The 12938-nt window shown below is 42.0% G+C and overlaps 2 protein-coding genes across 2 annotated transcripts in view; both read right to left on the reverse strand.

Moving 5' to 3' along the window:
* The window catches only part of LOC105085263 (amine oxidase [flavin-containing] A), a 71327-nt gene that overhangs the window by 12020 nt on the left and 46369 nt on the right, over nt 1–12938 (reverse strand). Inside the window, exons 4-9 of the mRNA XM_010975502.3 lie at nt 12640–12744; nt 11001–11092; nt 5432–5573; nt 2387–2536; nt 1938–2097; nt 988–1084 (exon numbers count right to left, since the gene is read on the reverse strand). Of these exons, the coding sequence (XP_010973804.2) occupies nt 988–1084; nt 1938–2097; nt 2387–2536; nt 5432–5573; nt 11001–11092; nt 12640–12744 (746 nt within the window). The remainder of the gene's footprint in view (nt 1–987; nt 1085–1937; nt 2098–2386; nt 2537–5431; nt 5574–11000; nt 11093–12639; nt 12745–12938) is intronic.
* On the reverse strand, nt 2547–3429 carry LOC116150874 (large ribosomal subunit protein eL33-like; the record flags this gene model as incomplete). The annotated part of the gene is made up of 1 exon (XM_064482862.1): nt 2547–3429. A coding segment is annotated over one exon (420 nt), but the record flags the coding sequence as incomplete, so codon positions are not given.

Here is a 12938-nt window from a genome sequence, read left to right on the forward strand (position 1 = left end):
GTGAGGCTGGTGTTATTTCTTATATTTTTCAGCCAGAGGACTGGTTACAAAGTGTCCTCTTGGCAGGCCAGTAGCACAGCCTGCTTTCTAAGTCCCTAGGGCCATGGGTCTGCTCCTTCTGATTTTGTCATTTCCCTTCAGTGGTGCAATGCACATGAGCTCAACTCTCCTATGGGTGAAGGGGAAAAGCACTGGTCTCCAAAAGTCACTCAACTGCTATGGACCCTGTGCTCTTTTATTGCAAATGTGGTAGAATAAATATCTCTTTTGTTTGTACAGCTTTGAAGAAGACTAAAAGGCATGGCAACTGGGAGGCTACGGCACTCCTTGGCAATTCCTTCATGGGAGCCCTGCTCCCCTCTCTGGACTCCTTGTCCCCAGACAGCAGAGCAGCTGTGTGAGGGGATGGGAGGAGAAGGAAAGAGCTCTTCTCTTCCAGACACAGAACCATGCCCCGGGCCATCCTTGGTGAAGGCTAGCTTGGAGTGACCTATTGGAAAAAGGGCCCCACACTCAAGGCCTGGCTCCACTTTGAACTGCACTTCCCAATGGTCATCCATCTTACATCCCAGGGTAACAATGAACATATTAACGTTTGCTATGTGGTGATGTCTTGAATGGAGAAAAGAATAAAGCCCAGAAACCCTAACTTTGGAAGGTTTTACAGGATAAAACCATTCTCATTCCAGAATGGCTGTCAACCTTCTGCCCTAGGGGGGGTTGTCCACCACACTGCCTGTCTTGCTGCTTTTTTCACTCTGTCCTCAACATGTAAGTTTTATGGGGGAAAGAAATGTATGAGCATGAGTTCAAAGTGGTGTGAACTTAGTAAGGTTCCCCAGTGTTCAACACATGGAAACATGATAGATTGTCTGTAGGGTTACTTATCATTGCTTGAGCTCAACTCCAAAACAACATGCTCTGCCAGCAAGCACACCAACACACCAGCAGAGTTTGGAAAATGCAGAACACCTGGTTCTAACTTACCCCATGATGGCAGGCAGCGATCCATCTGGCTTGGTGTCATCTAGGGTTATTGAAATTGGAGCTTCCTCATCTTCAATGATCATACACCCACAATAATCTTAACCAGAAGAAAATCAACAGAAAAGTGAGGCTGACCTCATCAGAGATTTAGGAGAGACATTTTTATGTATATAGGAAACTATTTTGCTAAGAGAAAGGCAAATTTTAGACTATTGGTCTTTGACACAGCCCTAGAAGTTATTTTCTATTAAATATACACACTGACAATATAAGGATGTCTATTCACCCAGACACATTAAAAAATGACCTTCTGCATAAAGGTCAGGTATGATCAATGCATAACTAAAATTGTAAGATGGCTCTGGAGTCCTGGAATCCATGGGGAAAGAGAGAGGTGTGTTAGAGGGAATCACCCCTCCCTATGAAACCTGGAAGAATTGATGGGAAGTGGTCCTTTGAGTATGAGCAGAAGGCATGTCAACCACAGCCACCCTCTCCGCCCAGACCCTGCCTCACTGAATCCTCACAACTCCCCGACAGTAGGTCTCATTGTTCCCATTTTACACAGAGGCTGATGCTGAGAGAAGTGAAGTGTCACACCTGAGGCCACACAGCTAGTAAGCAAGTGAAGCCCAGGCACATGTGACTTGGAAGCAGCGCTCTTTCCATAGTGCTCCTTTGCCTCACTCTGCTCGTGCAGGAGCCAGGGCCATAGTGGCCCCTCAACTGGAGGGACCTCTTCCTTCTCTCTCACTGCTAGCATGTGCTCTTGGTGTCATTTTGTGTGGCTAGGGGGTATCAGGAGATGGACAAATTGAGACTTCTGATCCTTTCTCTACCAATTTGAAACACTTATCTTTTTTTCCTGTTCAGGATGGAGTAGATAATGTTCTTAAAAGAGTGTGGTCCTGTCACTTAACACAATTTAAACATGAGTGTGTGCAACCTACCCTTCTTCTTCCAAAAGGCTTCCTTGTAATACATCATGCACTTAATGATAGCTCCCATTGGAAGGCGCTGAATTAACTGGTTTCTCTCTGATGGAAGTTGTGGTCTGAAGTGTATCTTGGCAGTCAAAGTTGGAGGGATGGCACTAATTACGTATCGGCACTAAAACACACAGACACAAAATACCATCTCAAATGTGAGTCACAATCTTTACAGACGGCATGAAACATCACATCATTTTCAATGACACTGAGCAGGAACAATGTACAAAATGAGGCCACCGTGAGGCAACCAAACAGAACAAGGGAGATCAATCAAGGCTGAAATTTGGAAGACTGAGTCAGAAACATGGCAGCATTCATTACACCACTGCTTAGATTATATTTGGTTAGAAGCTGCAGAAGACACAAGACCTATTTAATATATGCTCCTTTGGACTAAACTGAATTACCTCATAAAGTTCATGATTCAGCGTCCGTATGGTGATATTGTCACCTGACTGGTCAACAAAGGTGACAGGACACCTCAGCTTCACTCTGTCCCCGAGCAGTTGCATTATCCGTTCGCTTACTTGACCAGATCCACCTACAAACTTCCGTTCCTACCAGAAAAGGCAGGCGGGAAAGGAAATGTTATAAAAGCTCAAGGAAAGAAAATCATATTTGCCACTGATTAGAAAACCTCCAGAAAGTCACAGGCTATCCCTCCACCCTCCGCACCCTTAAATGCTGGAAGAACTCATCAGAGGCAAAGACTACCAAGACACCTCGAGCATCTTGTTCTGCACAGCTTCTGGTGACGACGAGCTGTTACTAGTTCATAAAATCACAGAATCAGAATAAAGGTTCTCCTGTACCCATGGCACCCTGACTGAATGAAAACATCAGCAAGTCCATGGGTTTCAAATGCCCAAGAACGCAGTGCATCAAGAGAGCCCCGGGACAGGGAAGGTGCTGTACTTCTCCCAGGGGATTTTTTAAAATTACCTTTTCTAGTTTTACTGAGATGTTTCTAACTCTTCTTGGTTTCTTTTCTTCTTTTCTTTTTAACAAGAGAACAAGTCCACACTTTTATTTATTTATTTTTCAGTAAGTTTAAAATCCTTAAGGGGTACGGCATCACACAGATTCTATGTCCAGTGGCCTTAGTACAAAGGTTGCTTCGGAATTTGGCAAGAACCATGCCACTGTTTCCATGAGCGAGAGTTAACCTGTCCCCAGTTACTCTGGTTTTGTTTGGTTTTCTGCCAGGAGTTACTGTATTGTTCTTTGCCTTGTACACATAAGCACATCTCTTGCCTAGACAGAATTCATTTTCATCTCGGGCATAAACACCTACAATTTTAAGAAGAGCTGTGTGCTCCCTCTGGTTCTGTAGATCCTGCTTATAGCCAGTAAAAATGGCCTTGGAGCACAGCTTTCCAGACACATTTGTCGTTTTAGAAGTCCTGACAGAGTCCTCTTGGTTTCTTTCTTTCTTTTTCTTTTTTTTTTTTTTTGTGGGGGAAGGTAATTAGGTTTACTTATTTATTTACTTATTTTTTTAGAGGAGGTACTGGGGATTGAACCCATGACCTTGTGGATGCTAAGAAAGCACTCTACCACCTGAGCTACACCCTCCCCACCGCCACAGCGTTCTCTTGGCTTCTTAAAGCCCCAGCCAAGGGTTGTCTAGGCAGAACAGGCTCATGATGTCCTTAAGGCTCATCTGGTCATCACCAAATGATGTTCTAAGAATCTAAATCTCAGATGTTGAGAACATTTTGCAAAAATGTCTGGAAGTTTCACTGTGAGGGCAGAAGGGTGAAGGCTGAGCGCCTGCCTGTCCCTGCGGACATTGTAAACAGTTCCCTTGAGCAGCCCTCTAAGACCATGAGTGCTTGGCCCTACTGCGATCTGCTACACTCACCATGGAAATGGGTCCAGCTTAATCTGACATCAGGCCTTAATACAGTGCATTTTGTAAGAACCAAGGGGAATATTTTTAGCCTGTTGTAGAAGATTCTTTGAATGGTTAGAAATACATGTAGGTAGACTGAGGCACAGCCAACATTTGACATTTAGGTACCTCACTCACATTCCTCTGGAAAACCTGCATCAACAGCCACATAGTGATTTTTGCACTTTAATAACAGGTTATTATTCAAATGGTACCACCAAAGTTCTTTATAAAAATATTCCCATAGTAATTTAGACCTTAATTCATGATCTGTCCTTCCTCCTGAAACTGGGATCATTTAATCATTTGACCTGTCTTCCAAGAGTCATTTTGAATTTCAGTATAGTGGAAAGACCATGAACTATTTCCATCTTGTTCACTGTCCACTCCTTCATGTCTAATATTTGTTGAACTAAACAACTAAAGGATACATCTAAGTTCTTTATAAAAATATTGTGATAATGGTTGAGATTCATAATCTGAACTGTGCCCTCCAAAAGGTCATGTGGAGTTTGCCTACAAGTATCTTGGCTCCTCTGAATGAGAGATATAAATATAAAATATGAGTCAAGATATCTCGAAAAGTAAAACAGAGGTTAAAAGGAGTAATGTGGGATTTCTAAGTGTAAAGACACTTAAAAATGCAACTGCCTTGCATTTGCTAAAGTTAAGGGTCAAATGGACAATAGCTCTTGGGACCACAGGAACAACTTGGGGACTTCTGGAGATCTCCCAAGAAGAATAATTCACTTTGTGGACAAAGATTCTACACCTCATACTATGAAACATGAAACAGAGGGTAAGTTAGAAGTAAACTGCTCCTAATTAAGCCTCATCCCATCAAGGTATACCATTACCAGAAAAGAGATACCCGTTATCTTTTGATAAGGGAAAACCTTGAAACAAAGAATCTCAGAGTCTGGAAATTCAGGGAATTAAGGATTCTGGCTTCATCACTAGTTTGCTGTGTGTCCAACCAATGAGCCAAATGAGTTCATTCAGCAGTAATGGAGGTGGTATAGAAGCTGGGCAAATGCTAACGGGCAGCAGAAATTTAGAAGCCAAAGTGTAGAATTTACTATTGAAAAAGTGACAATCACTTGAATTAGAAAAAAGAAGTCACTTCCATTCTATAATGGTTAACATAAAATAATAACTCTGAGACACGGAACAGGACCAAAAAAAGTCTCACACCTGGAACAGAGATGATTTTAAGTACAATAATTTTACAAGTACTAGAATTTTTTTGGAAATTAGTTGATTTTAGTAATTTAGCTCCTCCTACATAGTCTAATTTTATGTACCTCCAACAGGAAGGAACTGAATTCTCCAAACCCAATTAATTTAAAATGAAACATTCTTTAGCTGTGAACTTACTTTCAGGAATGACAAAAGGAAAGGAGAAATTTGGTTTTCAGCAAAGTTTTTTGTGATCATTTCAAAAATTCATGTTGCAAATTCACTTATGTTGCAAAATACAGAAGCAATTACTAAGACACTGTATTGGGTGAGGGCGAAATCACAAATGAAGATGAGTATGAGAATGGACACTCCATACCTGGCCTCCATTGGTAACCGAGAATATCCGAGTGGTGCCTCCACACTGCTTCACGTACCACAAGAACCACAGGGCAGACACCTCGTGGGGCTCCGAGGTCACATTGATATTCACAAACAGAGATGCAAACTGCCTAGCGGTCCTGGTCACAGAACAAGAGCAACAGTTAGGAGTAAAGACACATATGCTTCACAGCACATTATCTTTTTAAAACATAATTTCGTATGGTTAGAAAGCATTTCTATTGCTTTTGGGAAAAAAAAAACACTCATGGACTCAATTTCAGAAGGAATGCACATTTTAACTCTTGGGGAAAATAAACTTTTCCTTTGCTTTTAGGAAATGATGGGTTAGCTCCAAACATGCTAATCCCAGTGCAGTCTAAAGGGTAAATATGCTTGTCAGGGATATTAAGGATATTGTTTTCATTTATTTGAACAAACTTCCTCTCCTTTCCACCTCCACTGCTCCCATCCTGGTCCAGGCCACCACTGTCCCTTACTCAGGTTAAAACAATGGTGGCTGCTCCTGGTCATCCCTACCTCTCATATTGACTATATCCCCTTATGATCCTTCTCTACGTTACAATCAATTAAGTCTTTTAACAGTGCAAAATGAAAAAAAAAAAAAGCCAAACACTCTGCTTAAAATCCTTCAATGGTGTTTATGGCAAAAGGCAAAAATCCTGAATACAACAAATATATCTTGCACCATCAGACTCGCAACAAATTCTCCAAATTCCCATTGCATCACTTCCTCATGGCATCTTTATGGATCAGGCATACTGTCCACTCTTTGCTAAAATATGCCAATCTCCCCATCTCAGAGTCTTCATAAGCTGTTCCCTGTTATCCATACTAGAAAAAAAAGATATTTCCCACCCACACTATCCAACCTTCACATCCTCTAACATTATTTGTGGCTAATTACTGGAAGATATCATGCCTCAACTATTCATCCTTCCATGGAAACAGCCTAAATGTCCATCAACAGATGACTGGATAAAGAAGCTGTGGTATATTTATACAATGGAATACTACTCAGCCATAAAAACCAACAACATAATGCCATTTGCAGCAACATGGATGCTCCTGGAGAATGTTATTCTAAGTGAAGTAAGCCAGAAAGAGAAAGAAAAATACCATATGAGATCACTCATATGTGGAATCTTAAAAAAAAAACACAAACAAAGCATAAATACAAAACAGAAATAGACTCATAGACATAGAATACAAACTTGTGGTTGCCAAGGAGGTGGAGGGTGGGAAGGGATAGACTGGGATTTCAAAATTGTAGAATAGATAAACAAGATTATACTGCATAGCACAGGGAAATATATATAAGATCTTATGGTAGCTCACAGAGAAAAAAAATGTGACAATGAATATATATATGTTCATGTATAACTGAAAAATTGTGCTCTACCCTGGAATTCCACACAACATTGTAAAATGATTATAAATCAATAAAAAATGTTTAAAAAAAAAGTAAAAAAAAAAAAACTATTCATCCTTCCAGTCTGTCCCCATCCACTGTAACTCATTCTTGAAAGAAACCACTCCCCACATCCTCCCCCTTCATCCTTTCCCCCCATCTACTGTGGCTCATTACTGGAACGTATCACCGTCCTCACCAACCATATCTCCTATCTCCTCCATACACTATGGCTCATTCCTGAAAGATACCATTCACCAAATCATCCATCCTTCCTGTCTCCCCTGACTTCAACACTGTGGCTCATTCCTGTAAGATACCAACCAATCCCATACCATCCATTTGTCCTGTTTTATACAATTCATTGTGATTCATTCCTGGGACATATATCCTCCCCATATCCACATGTCTGACCTCCACTCATCCACTGTGCTCATTTGTGGAAGATATATCATCCTTCAATACCATCCATCAGTCCTGTATCTCCCATCAACTGGCTCATTCCTTTAAGATACCATCCACTCTTCTTGTCTCTCCCAACAACCAGTTCATCCTTGGATGATAACAACCGCCCCCCAATCCCTCCTGTGGCTTATTCCTTCAAGACACCACCCCCCAAATCACTCATCTATCCCGTGCATACAGCCCATCAGATATGGCTCATTTCTTCATGATACCTTGCACCCACATCATTCACCCTATCTGTCTCCTCTCACAATCACTGTAGTTCATTCCTGATGATACCACCCCTTCACACCATCCATTCTTCCTGTAATTTCCCCTCTCCAAGGACTATAGTTCCTTCCTGGAAGATATCATCACACCAATGGCTTCCTGTCTCCTCCTAACCACAGTATCTCATCCTGGAAGCTACCATTCCCTCACTGTATACTGCTATACCCCCATCACTGTGGCTCATTCATGGAAGATACCACCCACCCCTTCCTGTCTCCCCTACCCACTGTGGCTAATTCCTGGAAGATACCATATCCTCATACCATCCACTATTTCTGTCTCTCCCAACAAGTGGCTCATCCTCAGAAGATATCATCTTAACATACAATCAAACCTTCATCTCCCCACTTTTTACTATGGTTCATTCCTGGGCCACACCATCTCCTCACATCATCACTCTTCCTGTCTCCCCTACATACTATGGCTCATTCCTGGCACATACCATTCCCTCACATCATCCATCCTTTCTGTCTTCCCCATTCCTAGAAAATATCATCCCACCATAACACCCATCCTTCCTATTTCCCCCATCCACTGTGGCTTATTCCTGGAGGATGTGGTGAGGGGTATCTTCCAGGAATGAGCCACAGTGATGGGGAGGAGACAAGATAGGTGGAAAGATAGAAGATGTTGGAGGATGGTATGTAGTGCATGGGGGGGGGGGAAGGTGGGGAGACAGAAAGAGTATGAGGAAACGGTATCATCCAGGAATGAGCTACAGTGACTGTGAGGGGAGATAAGCAGGGTGGAAGATACTCATTTGGCTCATTCCTGGGAGATATCATTCCTTATTATATTTACTATTCCTATATCCCCCATCAACTGCAGTATTCCTGCTAGATACCACCTCCTGCCACAGTTCATTTTTCTGCTTTCCCCCATCCACAATGGTTCATACCTGGAAGATACCATATTCCCACAACATCCATTTTCCCCTATCTACCACCATCCACTGTGACTCATTCCTGGAAGATGGCATCTCATATCATCTATCACTCCTGTCTGGAAAATACCATGCCCCTACATCATCCACCCTTCCTCTCCACCCCCTCCCCAGTCACTATGGCTCATTCCTGGATGATACCATTCCCTTACAGCATCCACTCTTCCTGTCTTTCCCATTCACAATGGCTCATATGTGGAAGACACCGTATTCCCACACCATCCATCCTTTTTGTCTCCTCCCCATCGACTATGGCTAACTCCTGGAACATACTCTCCTCCCACACCATCCATCTTCCTGTCTCCCACAACCACAGTGGGACATTCCTGGTAAATACCATCCTCCCACAACATCCATCCTTCCTGTCACCTACCATCCACTATGGTTTAATCCTGAAATATACCATCTCCTCACACCATTTACTCTTCTTGCATCCCCTGATCTACTGTGGTTCATTGCTTAAGGATACCATCCCACCACACATATCCTGTCTCCCCCAGGGCACTGTGGTTCATTCCAGGTAGATATCAATCCAGGAAAACATCCATCCTCACTGTCTCCCCCTACACACTGTGGTTCATCCCTGGAAGATATCATCCTCCGACACCATCCATTTTCCCATACACCACCATCCACTACGGCTCATTCATGGAAGATAATATCTCTCACACCATGCATCATTCCTGTCTCCCCCAAACACTTGTCTCATTCCTAGAAGATACCTTGCACCCACATCATCCACCTTTCCTGTCTCCCCCTATAGTCTCTGTAGCTCATTCCTAGAAGATATCCTCCTCTCAAACCATCCATCTTTCCTGTTGGCCCCTCCCTACCAGTCACTCTCCTTTATTGCTAGAAGATTCCATTCAAACTTCTAGTCTGTTCCCAAAACTGACTCATTACTGGAAGATAACATCCCTTCACACCACCCATCCTTGCTGTCTGCCCCTATTAACTGCATCTCATTCCAGGAACATAAATCCCCCTACATCATCCATCATTCCTATTTCCCCCATCCACTGTGGCTCATTCCTGGAATATACCATTTCTGCACACCAGGCACCCTATCTCTCCCACCCCATCGACTCTGTCTGACTCTAGAACAACTATCTATCTTTCCTGTCTCCCTCATCCACAGTGGCTGGTTCCTGGTAGATACCATACACTCTTCATGTCCCCCATCATCAGCTATGAGTTAACCCTTGAACATACCATCCCCCCACACCATACACCTTTCATGCACTGTGGCTCATTCTTGGAAGATATCATCCCTTCACAACTTCCACCCTCTCCTTCATCTACTATGGCCCATACCTAAAACATAACATCATGATCCATCCTTCCTGTCTCTCTTTTGTACTGTGACTCTTTCCTGGAAGATATCATTCCATCATTACCATTCCCCATCTATCCCCATCCATTGTGGCTCATTCCTGGAAGATACCACCCCTCATACCATACTCATCCTGTTTCCCCATCAATTGACTTATTCTTGGAAGATACCATCTCTCCACATCATCCACTCTTCCTGTCTTCTCCATCAACTGACTCATTCTTAGAAGATAACTTATACACATACCATCCCTCTTTCCTCTCTCTCCCCATCCACTGTGACTCACTCCCCATCATTTCACTACACTACTCTTATATCCTCCATCAACTGGCACATTTCTTAAAGATACTATCCCCACATCACACATCCTCCCCACCTCCCCTCATCCACTGTGGCTTATCCTGGAAGACACCATTCCACCACATCACCCATGCTTCCTGTCTCTACCTGTGCACTATGGCTCATTCCTGGCACATACTATCCTCCCACACCGTCACCTTTCCTGTTTCCCCTGTCAATAGTGGCTCATTCCAGGAAGATACCATTCGGCCACACCATCCACTATTCCTGTCCCCCACATACATATGGTTTACTCCTGAACATACCAACCCCACACACCTGATCCATGGTTTATGGCTCACTCCTGGAAGTTACCATCCCACCACACCATATATCCTTTGTGTCCCCTCTCGTGCACTGTAGCTCATTCCTGGAAAATACCATCTCACCTATCCACCTTCCTGACTCCCCATCCACTGTGGCTAATTCCTGAAGATACCATCGCCTCACACCATCCAATCTTCCTTCCTCCCCCATCAAATGGCTCATTTTTGGCAGATACCATCTACACACCCCACCCATCTTTCTTGCAAATCACACAACCTTTTCATTAAAAAATGTTCAACTTCATTCACCTACTTTTCTTCTTACGTTTTAGATTCATTTTATGTTCACTTCTGCTTTTAGTGTCTAAAGTGCCCTCAGAGTTGCTACTGATGGAAAGGTCAATAAGTTTCCTCTTAACTTTTTTCCTATAACTTATTAAGAAAAACATTGCAGTTCAAGATAGGATAGGGCAGATCTGAAGGGAAGATAAAAAATACATTTTAAACAGTCAAGATTACTTTGTCCAGCAGATTTTATCAATAAGATCTTTCATGGTCATCTTATCCCATTCCTCCGCATGTGGAGCCTCCCATGGGGCATCAGCTGGGATCTGCAGAGATGAGAAGGGCCCATATTCAGGTATGATGGTTACTGCCCACTTCCCTGACAAGATGTCCTCAGGAGAACTCTGAAAACTGGTTTCTCTGTCTATGTTGGAATGTGTGATTGGCATAGAATCCTATGTACAGATAGTGGTAGAGTTGGGATGGATAGCTCTTTGGATTCTATGCCTTAATGCTGCTGCCAAAATAATAATAATAATAATAATAATAATAATAATAATAATAATAATAATAATACACATATGTGTAAATTAGTATGAACCCTCCTACACTGCTGGTGGGAATGCAGTTTGGTGCTGCCACTGTGGAAAACAGTATGGAGATTGCTCAAAAGACTAGGAATAGACTTACCGTATGACCCAGGAATCCCGCTTCTGGGTACATACCCAGAAGGTACCCTACTTCAAAAAGACACTTGCACCCCAATGTTCATAGCAGCACTATTTACAATAGCCAAGACATAGAAACAGCCTAAATGTCCATCAACAGATGACTGGATAAAGAAGATGTGATACTGTATTTATACAATGGAATACCATTCAGCCATAAAAACCAACAACATAACGCCATTTGCAGCAACATGGATGCTCCTGGAGAATGTCATTCTAAGTGAAGTAAGCCAGAAAGAGAAAGAAAAATACCATATGAGATCGCTCATATGTGGAATCTAAAAAAAACAAAACATAAATACAAAACAGAAACAGACTCAGACATAGAATACAAACTTGTGGTTGCCAAGCGGGCGGGGAGTGGGAAGGAACAGAATGGGATTTCAAAATGTAGAATAGATAAAAAAGATTATACTGTATAGCACAGGGAAATATATACAAGATCTTATGGTAGCTCACAGTGAAAAAAAATGTGACAATGAATATATATATGTTCATGTATAACTGAAAAATTGTGCTCTACACTGGAATTTGACACAACATTGTAAAACGACTATAACTCAATTAAAAAATGTTAAAAAATATAATTCTGAAAAAAACAAAATAATAACAATACACATATGTGTAAATTAATATGTAATTATGATGCTTGCCATTGTATTTATTATTGAAAGCTAATAGCCATTTTAAGTCCTCAACTTAAGTTTGAGAGAGTGATGTTACAAAGCCTGATACTAAGTAAAAAGAAAAACTTTGGGGAAACAAATCCTTCTCTCCTTTACTATCATATCCTTTACATATGCATAAGATAACTATAAGTAGGATATCCGGCAAAAAATATGTCACATAAATTCCCAGTGGCATAGAGTTGAAAACACACAGGCACACACATTAGTATCAGAGACATGTGGGTTTGAATCCTGGTTCCTTTATTGTGTGGTGTTGGGGAAATTATGTAACCCCTTGGCACTGATTTTCTTCCTTCGTAAAGTAGAAATACTAGCAACCTGGCAGAGTTGTTGGGGGCATTAGAAATGATATGCACCAATGTCCAGAGCGATGTTCCCCGCACTGTGGAAGGATACTAACCATTTGCGATTGACATTTCAGTAACAGGTCGTGTGCAAGTTGCACACACACTTTACCTCCTTTCCCATATTATCCATTGTCCGCCACAGATTGTTGTAATCCAGATATGCAATGGGATTCCATACTGGAGGGAAGGCACCCCGAAATGGATAAGTTCTCCCCTATAACATAAAAGCAAAGGACAATACCTCAAATTAGGATGACATTCTAAAAGTCCAAAACCAGTTTCAAAGAAACAGGATCCTCCACTGTGTCAAAAGCATCACCTTGGATGGACAGTAAATATATTTTACCTATAGAGGCCCCAAATTTCAATTAGATTAGCAAAATTTGCAGGGTGTCATATTAGTCATTT

This window comes from Camelus dromedarius, chromosome X, assembly GCF_036321535.1.
Source record: "Camelus dromedarius isolate mCamDro1 chromosome X, mCamDro1.pat, whole genome shotgun sequence".
Classification (NCBI taxonomy): Eukaryota; Metazoa; Chordata; class Mammalia; order Artiodactyla; family Camelidae; genus Camelus; species Camelus dromedarius.